General features: G+C 36.9%; 1 protein-coding gene across 1 annotated transcript in view; it reads right to left on the bottom strand.

Annotated features, from left to right (window-relative positions):
* Positions 1-11,189: 11,189 nt before the first annotated feature.
* The window catches only part of LOC136249245 (protein NLRC3-like), a 45,698-nt gene continuing 37,767 nt past the window's right edge, over positions 11,190-19,120 (bottom strand). The window contains exon 6 of the mRNA XM_066041209.1: positions 11,190-15,167. Coding sequence (XP_065897281.1) covers positions 11,398-15,167 — 3,770 coding nt within the window. The 3' untranslated portion in view covers positions 11,190-11,397. The remainder of the gene's footprint in view (positions 15,168-19,120) is intronic.

Genomic DNA, 19,120 nt, shown 5'->3' with positions numbered 1-19,120 from the left:
ATATTAGCTATTTTGCATGTAGTTAGTGTAGGTATAGCACATAGATAGTGATGCACAACACATTTTAGATGTTATACTGATGTCCATATGAAGATGGGCATGTGTATGGCTGAGTGGTTTGCCCAGCCAGTGCCCGGGTGAAGTAAGAAGTCTAGATACGCCACTGCTACAAGGTTGCCCGACATGCAAATTTCTACCCCACTGAAGCCCTACATCAAAGTGGGAGGATATGGTAGTTAAACCTCAGGAGTGGAAGTTAAACCCCAGTAGGTCAGAATCCTTATATGTGACTGGGCCTGCGAAAATAGGGCATCTGGGCACATGATTTTTTGCCTACTTTTTTCAAACTTCCTTGACTCATAACTTTTTATACCAAACTGCTATGGCAATGAAACTTTTAGCACTTAGTAAAAATTTAATTGGCTTTATGATGCAAGTTACAGAATGCAAATATTCTGTTTCAGTACTGAGATACAACTTTTAGTGTGACAGGGTGTAGTTTGTGCCCACATGCCCTGTTTTCGCAGGCCAGATCACATATATGAAGGACAAGCTGATTTACACATTCAGTTGGATCAAAGGAAACATGAAGCCATATCATAATAATATAGCTGCTGGCACAGCAAAATTGTAACCATACACAGCTTTACTAGCCTCATTGTAGTTCTTTATGAAGTATAATGCTTCAAAGTGTGGGATAAAAGGTGTGTCATAACACCTCATCAACACACATTGTTTATGAAATCAAGTGCTTCAAAGCATGGGATAGAAGCCAGTTAACAACAATAACCTACTTTGGTGGGGTTTAACTATAACTTATATCCCTACTGTGCAATTCCATTATGGTGTCTTGAGCACAGTAGGAATATAACACTTCTTATTGTTTTACTGTGATTTAATATTGTGCACTACTCCAGCTTGTTTCAGTACTTTTTTATCGATGTCTACTCTAGTTGAAAATTCCAATTTTTGGTGTACTTGTTTGTTATCTTTTTTGGCAAAATAAAATTATTATGACTGGTGAACACACGCATACCACATCAAATGAAAGAAATGGTGCCACGCGTCCCAGCTATAAATATTATCATATGAAAAGTGAAGCATTACGCAGCTATGTTCAACCTGTTGCACAGCATTACGAATCAAAAACTGTTCGGAAAAGTACCTCTGCAATCAAAGTAGCCACTATGAAAATACAGACGATTTCCATTACAAAGGGAAGCCATCACAAGCCAAATCGACACTTTTCACTGTCAGCAAAGATGAATGGGACACAAAGGAGGACACTGGTATGTTCATAAGAATGCATTGTACATACTGTGGTATGCCAAAAGGCACCTCTCGGGCTGAAGCAAGGTCAAACAGTGAAAAAATCAAGCCTGTAGACCGTTATCAAGTTTTGCTTGTCTGAAGGAATCATTTACTCAATCAGTCAGTAGAAATTTCAATTTAATAATTAAAAAAAAAATTCATAGCAACTTGTTGGAAGCGTTTTGGGTCGATCTGAAGGCTTGCTTGGACTTAGTTTTACCTAACCAATACTGACTTCACCAATCGTCAGGGAAAGAAAAGCTGGTTTTTGGATGATGTTTTCTCATGGGCCATGCCCACACATTTGTGGTCCCTACTATACAGTACTATCGTACTGCATGATAGTTTGTAACTCCTCTTTTTCACTGTCTTGTTTCATATGGCCAAATATTCTACTTACGTATAACCTACTAACTATAATGTCTTCAGCCAAGCCGTACAACGCAGGTTAGATTTAAGAATATGCTGATTCTGTTGGCAAGGAGAAAGCACAAAGTTTGCTTCTTGGTAAGTCTTGAATAATTTCATGCACAATTTTGCTCATGAACTTGAATCTTCTTTAAGTCAGTAATAGCGTTACCTTGTTCATGCTGTACGAAAAATGTGGCAATAAGAGTGGTTTGACAACAAATATAGCACTCAGCTTCACTTGTGCTATATTTGTCTCTTGCCCACTCTTTTACTTTTTATACCACTTCGTCCACTTGTGACAATGCAAACAGTCAAGCTGTGAAAAATGTGGCTTTTCAAAAAGGCCAGGGTGAAAAAGGTATGAAATCAAAGGTGGCAGCCAAGAAATGGTTGCAATGATGCTAATATCAATCACTTTTAGTAATTGCCGTGTAAAGAGGTGGTCTTTTACAGAAGTGGTCTTAGAAACAAGATGATATTTTAAGAGGTGGCCACTAAGCAAGGATTTTACTCTAGCATATGAAGATTTGACCATTTCTATCCATTTTCCATTTCGGGTTTCCATTTCCGTTACTACTGTTTGCCTTGCTAATTACTTGACCCTAGGATATTAACAGTTCAATGCAGTAATCTAATTAAGATCATCCTATTATGCTGACATAATGCCAATGCTTTTGATAGCTTATTGTGCTTGAAGTCAGGAGCATAGAGAAGGGGTTTCCAAGGGTTTTACGTAGGTAACTCTCCATAAAATTTAGATTCCTAAGGTTTCAGCAAGAACGTAGTAATGGGTGAGTGGCAGCATGTAGTACAGCATAACAATGTATAGTAAGAAAACTTGCATTCATTTCTCAGGGCACTGTAGGATCCACAGGCCCTCTTGAACATTTGTAAAAAAAGATACTCTAATAGAGCAGTGCCTACTGGTTGTTGCATTCCTTGTAGAATTCCTGCAAGTTGTTGATTAAATGAATATCTGATTGGTTTGAAATACTCAACCAAACTGCCACAGTAGATTAACCAAGCAATTAGTTTCCGAGCCACGCCCACTTTTAAATTTTCCTTTGTCTTTGCGTTAATCCGAGGAACTGTACGCCACACTTATGTACAATGCATTTATTGACATTCTAATATACAGTATGTAACAATCATGGTTTTGATATATCTAAAATATATGACTCACCTGAATTTTCTGCACCACTTCATGAAATTTCTCGGTATCTCAACTGTAATTTGATTCTGGTGCTACCTGTCCTCTAGGTGTGACAGTGCTGGAGGAGAGCAGTTAGCTAGATCACGATTTCTTTTACCGCAAACTGAAAGCCGTATTAATTTTGATTGTAGTACTGATCGGTTTGATTACGGGTTTCAGTTTCAGTATTAATTATGGCCGGAATAGAGCCATTGCAATGGCTATATACTAGCGGAGGAAAGTTGTAGCAGCCAAGTTAGTGTGCTTGTATATATATTGCGTACTATTCCTTGCCAGGTCTACAGTCTTACACTCGAGCTTACAGTATTCAGAGTATCCGGCTGTTACAGTCTGCAGGTTGCAACTTCGCAGGTGACAGTGAGGCGAGCACTAAAGACAATGGTCCCTCCATCGACTCAATAGGGTGTATACATTAATTACATGTAGTTAGCTACACACTATAAGCTTACTGCAGCTACCAAAGCACCACCACAGAATGACTGTAGTTTTCAAAGGCGTGTTATGATGTGGCCATGCCGGAACCACCTTTTATTACAGCCACTTACCGGGGAAATCATTGAACTAAAGACAGGTTGAAGCTAGGGCACGCAGACATTTATTTCGGAGGATTTTGGAGGACAGTGGCAAGTGGTTCTCTGACACACAGTCCCTCTCTTCTCATGTGCTTAATGGCACTGATACAATGACAGGGGACACTTGTATCAGGACTTGTGTTGCAATAGCTTGTGCATTTAGGTGGAACACACCAAAGAAGGCACTGGAGGCATGGGTAAGGAGGTAGTAGTGTTTTGCTGTTATCCTGCTGACTATCTGTCTCACCATAGCTCTGCATCAAACTGCATGTAGCTTGGATCCATTGCACATTGTCTTTCTCTCTACTGCACGTGAAAGTCTATCTTGCATTGCTCTAGTGATGCCTTGGAGCATATTAATGGGCATGAGGGCTATTAATTACTCAGTTTACTCTGTGTGTACCTTCCAATATTAGTTTTCCAGCATGTGCCACTTTTGTGCTAGGGATAAAAATGTATCTATAGATTAAAATTAACAGGTTTTCACTGTAAAGTGGACTTATTGAATACAGTGAAACCTCTCTTAACGAACTCCCTGAATTAAAGACGATGATGCTGTGAAGCTGCAAGAAGATCTAAGTGCACTAGAAAATTGGCAACAGAAGTGGTTGATGAGACTAAATGTATCGAAATGCTTTACCACGAATGTTTTACACCCAAGCAGAACCAAAATTATTACACCCTACAGGTTGCACAACCATCTTCTGTTACATGTTAACCACTATAAATATTTAGGTATCAATCCAAAATGATCTGAAGTGGCATCAACATATCCAATCAATTACTTCCAAGGCAAATTAAACCATATGCTTGCACTATTGAAGTGCAACTTAAGAACCTCGTCTATTCACCTCAGAGAGAGACAGAGCTTAGTGCACCCAAAACTTGAATATGCAACTACAGTTTGGAACCCACACCTAACAACTGATGGCGTGCTGCAAGATACATTAAAGGAGTATACACTTACGATGTCAGTGTAACACAGATGCTCAATGAACTCAGGTGGGAGTCATTAGAATCTTGAAGAGAACAATTTTCCATAATCATGTTGTACAATATCCTCAACCAAAATATTTACTTACCACCCAAATACATACCTGAGTTCTACCTCCAGACATCACAGCACCAATTACCGACAAGATCATGCCATGCGTTCAGAGTGTTGTAACACTGATACGTACAAGTATTCCTTACCTTCTACATCATGAAGACAATGGAACTTACTACCTTGTCACATTTCTGAATCGCACACACTTGACCAGTTCAATCCACACTACATTATCATTACTTTGCAATTAATAAATAAACTTTAACTGCATATAACCTTCTATTTGTGAAGTTTCATGATAAAATAAAGACAGAATGAAAAACCTGCTTTGGTCTGACAGGAAAATCTATATAGCTGTTACAGCGATTATATAGGCCTAAAATTCTGGATCCCAGCTGAAGTGTATGTTTTAAAAAACACTAGTGCATTAATGGCTCAAATCATACAATCTAATTAACCACATAATTTCAACTATTTCCTATGTACATGGCAAAAGGTTGCTTTCAAAACAAAAGTTAATCAATCCCATTCCATGGAGTTATATACACAGCCAGATGCAGTCATCCCCAAGCTGGCCAGAGCTCCATCAAGCCTCAGACTGATTGTGTAGCTTGTCACTATAGCTATAGGCCTAGATAAAGGAAATAGCTATAGTATAAGCAGTCCACCTAACTCTGGTTGAGGGTGGCAGTAAAATTATTGCAGTGTGTTTATTAGAGGTAACAAATTTAGACATTTTTCAATATTTCCTTCTGAACTGATCTCAATAATTATCTGACGTATCTGGATAATTATGTATTTTCGTTAACTACCAACAGTGTAACCAGTGAAGTGATCAAATTGAATTTGAAGAGTATCAAAGAAGTGAAAAATATCGTTTCAGCACTGTGCCCAAGTGGTGGAAGAGTTGGAGGTGTCTACACCATCAAATGTTTTTTTACCGTATCTTGATAATTAGTTATATACACAGTTCTAGTACTCGTGTAGTTTGATGTTGTGTGGTGAAAATCAAACTTGCTGAAGAATATCCTCAGAGGTATAAACCAGCCTTCAAAGTAAATCCTATAATTATGAGTTTCTCTATACATGGAGATTCTTATAACAGACCTTTCTACTGACTAACTGATTGACTATATAACCACTATCTACATACAGGTACAACCTAAATCATACTTAATACTGCAGCCTATGGATGGACATTAATTTTGTTAAGCTAAAATGTGCATTTTGATACACAATATCAGCTTTCACTATCCCTAAAGCTCCTACCACAATAGGCACACAGACACTATGGTACCCTACAATCAATGTACTTTGTCCTTCAACACCTAGTTATTACTACTTCATCAACTTTTCAGTTTACTTCAAAGTAGCATTAATGTGACAGGGACAGGAAACAGCAATCATTAATATGGTTACACACTGGAGCACTCAAAATTAAGAACATGACATAAACCTATGAATATACTAGTACGTATAGTGATGCATTTAGATTTCGGTAATATTTCACAGCTACTGAGCTACTCAACAAAATAATGATCTGAGGTTTCAGCACATTGATGGTATATCCATAACTTCTCATCATGTATTTGGAGCGATTTCTAATTCTTATGCAATGCAGATGAATCCCTCAGAAACTCCCTTCAATCCTGAACTATTTAGACAGCTTAGATTCTCTTCTTATCAACAAAAGGCTTATTAAAAAGATCAAAAAATTACCATGTAAAGTTTTTCTGTCAGTTTTCTGATAAAGCACAATGCATAATTTCTTCAAGCTAATTAACATTAATATTCTTATCCTCAATAATTGGATTTAAAGTGTGGCATACAGAATATGCATTTTGAAACTTATTAGCTAATAGCTAAACTTGTCAGTTCCAAATGTGATCGATGTTTAATGAACCATGAAGTAATAGTTCGAAAAAAATTTTTTCACTATTAGCTAAACTTGTGACCGGGCCTGTAAATATAGGACATGTGGGCACATAAAATTTGCCTACTTTTCGAATTTTAATTGCCCATAATTTTATGTACCAATGTGCTATGGCTTTGTAAATTTCAGCAGGTAGTAAACAATTGATTGGCTTTATAATACAAGTAGTATAATGCAAATACTTTACTCCAGTACCGAGATACATCCTGTTGTGTGACAGGGTGTAGTTTGTGCCTGCAGGCCCTATGATGGTTATTGAGACATATGTAACTATGGTATGGATAATGATGCCTTCAGGGGTTTATGGGACTATTTAATTGTTCAGTTTTTTTCTGACATTAATTGTAACATCTAAGATTTGTTAAATGGTCAGGTTATCAAACAATTTTGGGTAAAACTGAAACCCACAGAAGCTATTTTGTAAAATTTGTATGGTTGCTATGCAGTTTCGTTGCTATGGCAAAATTCCCAAGGCTGACACCTGTCCAGCAGGTGGAATATTGTTTTAGGTGTACAGGACAATCCAAAAGTGCATTAAAATAAACTATAGACCATTTTGCAAACTTCACCCTGCTGCATGTCTGCCAGACCAATAGCAAAATATTTGACTGACAAAATAACTATTTTTGATAGTCCACAGCATGAAGGAAAGGATTACTTTCAGAGGTAACAGTGAGTTATGTAACTATCACTGTGAAAAAAAGAGCCATGTAATATGGTATATCTAATGGCCTAAACTACACAAATAATCTTAAAATAGTCTGGTACTATACTCACCAGCCTATAACACTGCCTATACCTAGTATAATAATTATAACAGATGGCTTCAGTTTGTGTAAGTAACACATTAGTAGCTGTTTGACTTCACCATCTCATTCATGGTATAGTATTTATTTAGCACGTATGACTTTCATACAATACGGTAGATTGTAATATAGTCATTAGTCACATTTTTTACTGGTGATATCACATGAAAAACAGCCAATCAGATAGTTTGTAAGAATTTTAAAAGTCTGGGTGCAATCATTGGTTGGATTCCATTCAGAAATTTTGTACGACTGACAACCAATATTGTGCAATCTACTGTATATGAATGAACACAGTTCATGGAAATACAATGCTGTGACTTGTTAACACAGATAGCTACACTTTTTATGCAGGAGGGCGGATTTTTATTTTATTTTTTAGTAACTAGATAGCTGACTTAGCTAGCTAAAATGACTCAAATGCAATTTCTTAGACTGCTCTAGCAAGGTACCAACTATAAAAGGTGCTAATTGGCCTCCCTTAACTGCTATTTTTGAGTACAGGAAGATGAGAAATTAATAATTAAGTTTATGTGGCCTTATTACCTATATACAACACTTACACAGAAAAGCTGGAAAATATATGGCGTACAAATACAATAGTGAAAGTGTAGTTCTATTCTACCTGAAGTTGGTTGAAATAACCTGTACACATGTAGCTAATTCCACAACAAAATTAATGATTCTAAGATGCTGTAGTAGAAGGAAGTTGGAATTGTTGTTCACTACCCAACCAGAATCTTTGAGTAGTAATTACATAAAATTACATAATGTTATCAATGGCTTCAGTACTTGCATGGTTTGGCATACTATGGTTTATGAATAGTCAGATGTTGCATGTAGTAGCCCAATTATACATATCCAAATTCTCCAATTTTAAATAACAAACTTAAGGTTTAGCTTATAAAGTTAGTTATTAGTTGCTATTCTCATCTCTGTGCCTATGTTTCCCCATCTGATTGAAACACAACAATATTCCATATTTAGGGGAGTGTTTCAGGGAGATCCATTGTTTCCCCTTTTGTTCAACGCTATCAATCCACTGTTTGTTTTTCTTTCAAAGTCAGAACATTGTGGGTACTCTGCTCAGTTAATAGTTCTCCATTCAACTGATTACCTCCACCTGGTATTCCTATTTATGTTGTTTTGGTCTGATTCTTCTTCAGACTCTCTTGCTGGTTTGTACAGAGCTAATGTCACCTTCTATCACTGTGATGGTTCCTGTAGTTTACATTATGACAATGGTGATATAGAACCATCAGTGAATTTGCATACTATTGAGTGGTGTTTTGTTGGCCATTACTGTAAGAACTTTCAAGTTGACTAACCTATTACATTGAAGGTTGGGTGTTGGGTGTAACACCCAACCTTCAGCTTCTGTTAGTGCGGCTTCTGCTGAACCAAAGACTTGTTCCTCTAAAGTTCACAAAGCAAAAGGTTTTGCTGATGATTTGACTGTCATTTCTAGTAAAGCTGATCCACATCAACAAGCTCTTACCTCCTTGGTGCTAAAGGCTACTGACATCTGCTTTGAGTTTCAACCTTCCAAATGTGTATCCCTCCATTTAATGGTCATCAAGTCGTGCCCACTACAGAGTTCTCGATGTTTAATGGTAATACCATCAACATCTGTAGTATTAAATATATGAAATTTCTAGAAAAAGCTATTGGTATTTCTCCCACTACTATACTCGTAAGTTGGCCTCTGACAACATCAAACAGCAAATCTTATTGTATCTCCAGCATATTGACAACTGTTCTATTAGAGGGAAATACAAAGTGTGGATCCTTAAAAACTCTGTGACATCTGTACTTCTCTTTCACATCACTGTGGAGAGGCTTACAGTGACATCCATTCAATCCACCCAATCATCTGTGCTGAAGTTTGTAAAACAGTGGTTAAATTTGCCTCGTAACTGTACTCCAGGAACTGTTTTTATCCTGATGTTTTAGACCTTTCATTTTAACCTCATCTCTAGGAGTCTGCTAAACTGTCTTATGTTCTGGCTATTGAGTGCTCTGTTGACCCGATGATTGTTGAATTGTGCCAGTCTCTTTTATCTACTGACTTTCAGGATGTACCAGGTGTTGTTTTTGATGCTCTTTTCTGCTGCTAAAACATCAGTTACTAACATCCATTCATCTACTTTTAAGAGCAAGGCTCATAGCAGTTTGCATTCCTCTCATGTTGATTATTAGAATTCTACTCTCGAGCCATTGATTGTACAGAATAAATTTCTCGCAATAAGAAAGAAAGTTGCTTTTCAGGTAAACCATACATCAGTTTTTTCCACAGGAGACAATTTTGTTCTAGAGTATATAACTATATCCAGCCAGTTGTGACACCTTACCAACACCTTTAAATCTGGCTCACCAGAATATAATTGGTAGTCCAGTGTGTACCCTTTGTCACTCCACTCAACCTACAACCAACCATATTTTAAATGGTTGTTCCATTGCACTTGATCAAGGGAGATACACTTGGCATCATGACTCTGTTTTGCAGATTCTTGTTCACAACTTTAAGAAGGATTTACTACCGTGTTATAAGCTTTATGCTGATCTTCCTGGCTACCAGGCAAGTGTTAGTCCCCCAAGGACTACTCCACCTCATATCACATCTACTCTAAGCAGACCTATATAATCTTGTCTTGTGCTAATTTCCACAGATTCCATTGTGCTATTAGAACTCTCTGTGGTTACTAATACTCAGCATCACTTTTTAGCTGCAAGAAACCATAAAGAAGATCGCTACAGCTCATTGCTGCTTGACCTTCAACATACTGGATTATTGGCTGCTGATCATGTGACAATTGAAGTTGGCTGTCCAGGCCATATCATGCCAGCGACTGTTACAAAGCTTAAGCTTAGTAAAGTATGCCATCTACCGAAGAGTACAGTACGTTACACACTGCAGCAGGCAGCTTGTGTTGCCAACTCCTGTTCGTATAGGATATTTAACTCTTGGGCTTCAGCATCATGGGATATAGTTGATCTGTTGATATTCCAAGTGTAATTGTTTAGTTTTATAAGTAGCTACGTACAAATTATTTTAGTTTTATTTGCCTTGCCAGGGCTCCAGTTATTACTAAAAAGTAACTCGGTAACCCTGAAACTAGACTCCTGACCCCCTGCAATTATAATATTATTGTACATGTAATTGTCAAATTATTATGACCTTATTATGACGTTTATCTCTCTCTCTTATCATTCTATATATACCAATTTAAAACTTGCATTCTGTTATAAATGTTTTATTGAGTAGTTGGAATACATCTGACTGCTCTATTAGAGTATCTTGATCTTATGCTCTCTTAGAGAATAATAGCTATACTACACTTTGAGGTAAATTTTTCTTAAATACTTCTAGATACTGAGCAGGTCTGATTTTTACATCAACATCTAGTTCTTGGACTTGTTCTTCTTAGCTTAGTCAGGGGCGGATCCAGAGTTTGGAAAGAGGGGAGACACCCTGTTGAAGACCAAAAAAAAAAAAAAAGGTTACAACAATAATAGCTAATAATATCCTTTACCAAATATATCATGTCTGTTATGTAAAATAAAATCCTATATATAGCTTCATAGGTAAGCTACACTGCCTCATGAACATTATGACTGCTTTATTAGAGTAACCGACTGCTCTATTAGAGTATCTCGATCTTGTATGCAATTTCTTGAAGGGAGGCATTTGCCCCATCCTGGATCCGCCATTGCTTAGTATATACACTTTTGAGGAATCAATGTAAGTTTCCTAATACAGTGTAGCCATACTACCCTGCCCTGTTTACTCTGTACATTTGTACTGCCAAACTAATAAGATAGTTTGGTGTTCCTACTGCAAACCCACAAGTTAAAATTTCAGAGGGGGTTTCTGGAACCCCTCGAAACCATGTGCTTTCCTGCAACACTTGGATAGAAATTATCAATTACACATTAGTAACTACTATATACACACAAAAAGTATAATTTTGACAAGTTAAGCAATGTACACACCGTGTTACAAGTATCCAATCAAAAGCTAGTGGAATTCCCTATATTCCATGTATGCTGTATATTATGCATTTACACATGTATAAATACATGGCAGGCAACTTAAGACATTCTTAAAATACACATAAAAGTTTTTCTTTTTCTCTGTGTTCATTTAATTGATCCAGTTTATGCTTTATATGTGAGCAAGAGTTACTATCATGCAACCACGGTAGTGTCAGTTTAGTGATGGTAATGTTGTCTTCCATTGCATCAAGTATGGTTTCATGGAAAGAAACTTGGTTAGTAAGGCTATTCTCATAAAGGTTAACATCAGTAAGACATCTATTAAACTGCAATGCTTTTGTAATTTGTCCTGCTCCATTTCTTGTGATACAATTATTTGACAAATTAACACTCAGTAAACAAGAACAGCTCGTGAGTATTGCCACCACTCCTTCATCAGATATGTTGTTATGTGAAATATTAAGTGTTTTTAATGATTCGTTACTTTCTAGAGCCTTTGCCAAATACTTAGCGCCTTCAGATGTAATATTATTGTCTGAAACATTGAACAGTGTTAGTGTTTTGTTTACCTTATCAAAACTGTCAGTGTTATAAAGGCTCGCACTAATTGTATATATTCCATCATCACCAATTATGTTTCTAGATATATCTAAATTCTCCAATACATCATTATGTGCAATGGCTTTAGCAAGTTTACATGCTCCTTTAGCTGTCAACTCCAGTTTTGTCAGAACAATTTCTTTCACATGTTTATCTTCAGCAAGGCAACTGCTGATAAGGCTAGCTCTATGTTCAGCATCCGTTATATCTCTAATCATAACTTCCTCTTCATTGCAACTGTTATTGTCACCATTAATAAATGTTGTCTTAATTATAACCAAAGGCCTTTTCTGCATACATATTTTATTCCAAGAGCCATCAATTTTTAATGACATTTGAATTGTGCAATTTTTGATACTCGTCCAACCAGATTCAGTAATATTGTTGGACTGGACAAGAAGATGCTGCAGCTTTAGATTTGAGTTTTGTTTAACTGCATCAAGGAAGCATACCAGCCCTTCACTGGTTATCATATTGGAAGAAATGTTAAGTTTACATAATGAAGCATTATCTTTAATGGCATTAGCCAAAGATATTGTTCCTTTATCGCTAATTTCATTTCCCGATACATTAACTTCTTTAAGAATATTGTTCCGAAGACAATCACCAAGGATAGATGCAGCCTCATCACACATACTGCTTTCTGAAATATCAAGAAAACATATTGCGCTATTAAATTGAAGTGCACCTAAGATGTCTTTAGATCCTTCCCTAGATATCTTACTCTTTGACAAACTAAAATTTAGCAATGTATCATTTGTTTTAAACACACTGCAAATTGCTTCAACGCTTTCATCGGATATAGAAAGGTTTGAAATATTAAGTATTTGTAGTGTTTTATTTATTTGAATAGAGTCCAGAAGCTTTATGACACCTACATTTGTTACACTGTTCTTAGAAATATTAAGATCCTGTAGTGTCCTGTTTTTGATCAGTGAACTAGCAAGAGCCATTACTCCATTATCTGTTATTTTGTTATCACATAAGTGAAGTTTCCGCAGTGTGGTATTATACTGTAAGCCAAAAGCCATAAAAGCGACTTCCAGGTCACTAATATTACAGGAAGATGCATTCATGAAAAAAGGAGTGGCACAGTAACTTTTATCATTCAATACCTTAATAACCAATGCATTGTTGTTAGGACACATTTTATCAGTAACAAAGCCTTGCTTTGCTTCAATTAAAACGTTTTCTTTAACAACTGCTTCAATTAAAACATTTTCATTAACAGCTTTTTTCCAGGACAAATTAAAGGCTTCTAAGGACTGTTGCACACAGAAACAAAAAGTTTCATCAAAAGACAGTAAATCACTGTCACTGATACCAAATAGACTAAGTTTTCTCAATTTATCATTTCTTTGCAGACTGTCAGTTAGAGTTTTGATAGAAGACTTTATACTGTGTTCATAATCTCCAAACAATGTCAAACTGGTAACTTGACAACAACTGATAATGGCACAGTAAACACACCATGGTGAAGACGGATTGCCACTTATGTCCACATATGTAATTGATGACACTTTTTGTGTGCAGTCTACTACAAACTGTTCTAAAATATTCATTGCAGCATCATCAAGTTTTGAACTGGAAAGGTCTAGCGTGGTCCATTGCATAGTAGATGTGGACATAAATGAGGTCAAGTATGATACATGATGAGGTAGTAAAGTAACTTTTGCAAACCTGACTGTGCCTTTTGTGAACATAGAGCTAATTGTTTTAGGCATTTCTGCAGAACCTTTCACTTCCATATAGCATTGAAATAGCTGCAGACGCTTTCTTTTATCTTTCAGAATTGTATCTAATAGTTTCAAACCACTTCTTTTCTGATAAACGTTCCCACCACTAATAAAATTAACAAACACGGAATTTTTAATTCCAACAAGGCCAACATACATCATCCACATAAAACTAAAACGATGTTCCCAAAATGTGCTTTGCATCTTGTCTGACTGTTCTTGATGGGAAAGTGTGGATACATAGCAGGCTGCCATGTACTCTTGTATAGTAAAGTGAATGAAATTAAAAGATGTCGTCTGACCAGGTCCTTTTCTGTGATAGTGGTCGGCAACCTGTAGTAATCCAAAGCCATTTCGTGTTTCATCTCGTTTAGTAACATCATCTCTAAATGAATCATCACCCAGTTCTTCAAGGCTAAACACCAACTTATCACTTACCAGACCATTAAACGCTAATAGACATAACTTGTTTACAAAATCAGGATATAGTTCACTTAAATCTTTCAATGTTTTTATTACTGTATTTGGTGGAATACAGTGCAGTCTTGATAAATGCCGATAAGCTGTGTGAGCAATAAAAGAATCATTCATTTCAGTCAAACTTTCAGGCAGGGTACCTTGGTCAAAAAGAAAGAGTAAAATAGCTAAATACAATGGAAAATAACAAAATCCATTAATTATAGGATGCAATGTGAGGTACCTCTCAAGTTCAACTCTCTTTTCATCAGAAAGCGACTGTGAAATGTAGTCATCTCGTTCCTTTTTAGGCAAACCCAGAATCTCAATTTTCTTGTCTATTATATGATGTATTTGCAATGTAGAGTTTGGCCGTGAAGTAATGACTATTACTGCATCAAAAAATGCACCACCATGGATCAAGTCAACCAGAAATGATTGTTGTTCACGTTTATCAGGAAATTCATCATAACCATCTAACAAAAAACAAATATGCTTAGTGTCTTCAAGTTGTGCAGTGTAACTTGCAATCCTTTCATTGCTAAGATCTCCCATACCTATAAACTCAATTAGTTCTTTTTGTGTCTTTATCTGTTGAAGCTTGGGATCACGAAGAAACAACAAAAACAAGACTTGAACATCTTTTAATATTTCACCAATGCTCCAACGATAAGCTATATCTTTAGCTAGAACAGTTTTCCCTATACCAGGTGCACCCTCAATAAGGATCCGTTTAGGTGGTTTAGATGGTATGCCTTTATTATCCTGGAATGCTGCAAATACATCAGCAAGTTTTCTAAAGACTGTGTAATTAAGTCGTCTTCTCTTAGTAGGTGACGGTTCTTCATTTTCTGAAGTTAATCTGTCCACTTCAGCAGTACCAGCTCTGTGTCGTTCAGCAATTTTGATAATTTTGATAAATTGCTTTTCTGTCCGTTTCTCTTTGTAAGTAATCATTGCAACACTCACTACTACATCAAAAGAAAAAGGTGGCCAGTTTTCATCATCATATGGACGATACATGTATTTCTTGCTCTCATACAAATCTCGCATGTAGTGACCCAAACTATGACTTCTTTTTAATGCTACAAAGACATCATCAAATGTGTAGTTACATACATACAATATAATATTCATATATACTACTGTGTTTAAATTATTGAAGTAGGGGATCTAAGCAATAAAATGTAATAAAAGAAAATAATGTATAATGGCATCAGAATCCTTACTTTGAAATGTCATTACAATTAATTTTGAAAATTACAGTTATCCCATATAGCTATGTTGTAATTAGGGATGCCCCGATAATGGACTTATCCACAATGACGTCACTAGCACGAGATGGCTGCAGTATTTGGGGAACTCATGTACAGGCGCCAATGGAGAAATTGTTTTGATCAATCATATTTCAGCCAGGGAAGGAGATATCGACCTCTAAGCAACAAATATAGTTACAAGACAGCACAATGAACATTTGTATTGCATGCTGGAAGATAATGTTCGTATGCAATGGATTTTGTTACTTTATACCCACTATTGGCCAATATCTTGCTTCACGAGTGAAATATGATCGATCAAAACAATTTCTCCATAGGAACCTGTACATTAATTCCCCAAATAGTCCAGCCATCTTATACTCTGTGACGTAATTTGTGGATAAAGTCCACCTGCTTGCTGATTGGACCAGTTGCCGATATGGCAATTTCTACCATATTGGTAATCAGCACAAATGTGACTGGATCTGCAAGAATCCCAAATATTAGCGCAAGCCTAATTTTACAGTAGAATGCAATAAACGCAATGGGTGAAATATATACGAAATTGAAAAAAAATATCCATAAATGTTTTTAGCGCTTGTTTCACAATGAAGGAAGGCAATAACAGTAAAAACTACGGTAGCATTGTGATCCCCAAAGCAAGAGAAATTCAAACATCTTTGTTTTGTGTCAGTACTCCTAGGGAGAGAGAAGATACGAGAGTTAGTTTGCCTTATGTTGGACAAGCAGTTTGTCATTGTTTTTTTTTTTCTTCTCACGTTTTTGTCTTCGCCCAGCTTCTAGGAAAGGCCTGAAAGACAAAACTTATCCAGCAATGGATTCACCTGTTAATGGAGAATCTGATGGTTAAGTTGCATCTCAGTAGAGGACTACATTCAAATGTTATGACTGTCTATTGAAGCACCTGTAGTTTATTTTCCGTATTGTCATTGTACAAATCGATTTCTCTGCTGTTGCCACTTTGTAGCACTGTAATTTTGATGGCTTCTAGAGCTGAAACTTCAGTTTGGCTATCTAGATTTTAAAAATGTAATAAAATGGAATTCAAAAAATGCGCTAACATATAGGGTTCTTGCAGATCCGGTCACAAATGTACCTCTATTACCACTGCTACATGTTTATATGGCAAATACCCTATTTGCATTGCAGCTATATAAAAAACCTTGCTCAATACAAACATGTAGAAACCCCCTATCTCTATGCTATATACAGCACTAAACATGAGAAGCCATATGACTACATGCAAGCATGGTTGTTATTGTTAATATTCTTACCCAGGTCTACTGAATAGAGTATAGCTGAATACAGAACTACACCATAGGATGAAAACAATTAGCTAGCCGTTTTGATACCTATTCAAATACGGAGTAATCCAGACAAGTCTTTGTGGGAGCATTAATTAAAATTATTGGTGGTGCACCTGTAGCACTATTTTACAAAATATGCAAATATCGAATTGGTATAATCGGTATTGGTTCTCTAAGGTACAGATTAATCGGATATCGGTACAGTTGAAAATCCTTATCGGTACATCTCTCGTTGTAATACCATCATTTTCACCACTTTTTATTACTTGGATTCCAACTTAACTTTTAATATACTACCTTACATTTTTGTATACCATAACTTTAATACACATGTGCGATTGAATATCATACAAGGGGGTTGTATTAGAGTGACTACTTTATTAGAGTACGCAGTTGTGCTGACCTCTATTGAGCCTAGGGTTGGGCAACACTGTGCATCATGATATGTGACCGGATCTGCAAGAATCCCATATGTTCGTGCAAGCCTAATTTTACAGTAGAATACAATAAACACAATGGGTGTTGAAATCGAATAGTGGAACCCCAACCACGACAAAGCCTTCTGTAAACTGAAAGATGAAGTGTCCTCACCAAGAGTTCTGGCCCAATATGACCTTGATACTAAAACAAAGATCAACACCGATACTTCATCACTTGGACTGGGAGCTGTTTTTTTTGCAGCAACAAGAAAATCTTGAATGAAAACCAATGGCATTTGCCTCACGTAGCCCCAGTGACACTGAAAGCCATTATGCACAGATTGAAAAGGAGGCATTAGCCCTAGTTTGGTCCTGTGAGAAGTTTGCCAATTATGTGTTGGGAAAGCCATTTCTCTTCGAAACTGATCACAAGCCACTACTAGGAAACAAAAGACTAGATTCTCTTCCACCAAGAGTCCTCTGTTTTCGTTTGCAACTCATGAGATTTCAATATTCAATTACCCACGTGCCAGGAAAAACACTGTATATGGCAGATACTCTTTCAGGGCACCAGTAACTGCAGTGACACAAGATATTACATCTGATACTGAGCGGTTTATCCAATCTGTCATTTCAGCCTTGCCAGCAGCTAAGGATTACCAGGATACATATCGCATGGCCCAATTACAGGACCACACCTGCTCCCAGCTGATACAACAGTTCTGCAACTCAGGGTGGCCAAATCGTAATACTCTCAAAGGGGATCTAAACAAGTATTGGCAGGTTTGTGCTAACCTTGCTGTGAATGAAATCTTCTGTTTGGCTCAAGAATTGTTGTGCCTGTAGCCATGAGAACTGAAACACTAAGGAAGATCCATCAAGGTCACCAAGGTTTTCAGATCGGCAGTGGACTCATATATTGAGCACCTCAAGAAGTTACATGGCAAATACAAATCCAATCAGAGTAAATACTACAATAGCCAACACCACATCAGATCCCTACCTCAATTACCTGATGACACCTCTGTGTGGGTTCAGACAGAGCATTGTTACCTGGAACTATTGTTCAACAAGCAACCACTCCCTGATCCTACATAGTATCAACTCCCAGAGGACAGTTGAAAAGGAATCTATAAATTTGAGACCTAGACAAGGAAGGGATACGGCTGAGGCAATGAACAGAATACCCAAGACTCTACAGGAACCACCAGACAGAGTTGAGGAATCGTGGGACAGAGTTATTACCAGAAGCCAGTCAGGGGTGGTGATTAGAGCCCCTGATCGATTAAAGTTCTAGCAGGGGAGATTTGATAGACTGTGTAATATGTTATGCAATATTGTAGATTTTGTAGATTACGTATATATATATATATCCTATAATGTTACGTATGTGCAGTGTGCTTTAATAAGAGTATAGCTGGTTTGTTACCAAGCATGTGTATTATCATCCATCATAATCATAGACATTATACCCATCACAGAGTCAAATTGTGAAATCAACATTAGCAGGGTTATGTAAATAGGACACTAGCTAAACCTGTCCAGAAGAAAACACCTGTGTCTAAGGAGATCCTGTCAGACATGGTGGATGATACTAGTGCTGTACACCTACAAAATTTTTGTCACCAGTAATTATAATTATAACCAGTTAATTGGCTAAACATGAACTTTGTTGTTGTGGTAAAGTAGTAATACACCCCCCTTGTACAAATGTCTACATTTCAAGCATAAATGAAAACAAGTTTAAACAACATACCACAAATGATACATGGTTACTCATTAGTTCAACAGAAACCACAACAGTACATGTTGGGTGGTTCTAAGCTTTACAAGAGTCACAGTCACATGCCTCATCCTGTACACAACGCCTGTAAGGCAAAGACACTGGTGGTAGATTGTCATGTAAAAAAAATCAGTTTCTCAACATTTTCTGGCAGCAGTGCAGCACATTTCAACATTACCAGCTGTGCTAAACAATTGCTCTGATGGCACAGAAGTGGCCACCACACAAAGATACTTGCGTGCCACATTTGGG

The sequence above is a fragment of the Dysidea avara genome, chromosome 3, assembly GCF_963678975.1.
Source record: "Dysidea avara chromosome 3, odDysAvar1.4, whole genome shotgun sequence".
NCBI classification, from domain to species: Eukaryota; Metazoa; Porifera; class Demospongiae; order Dictyoceratida; family Dysideidae; genus Dysidea; species Dysidea avara.
Note: the sequence above shows the minus strand (reverse complement) of the source record. Positions and strands in the feature narration are given on the sequence as shown.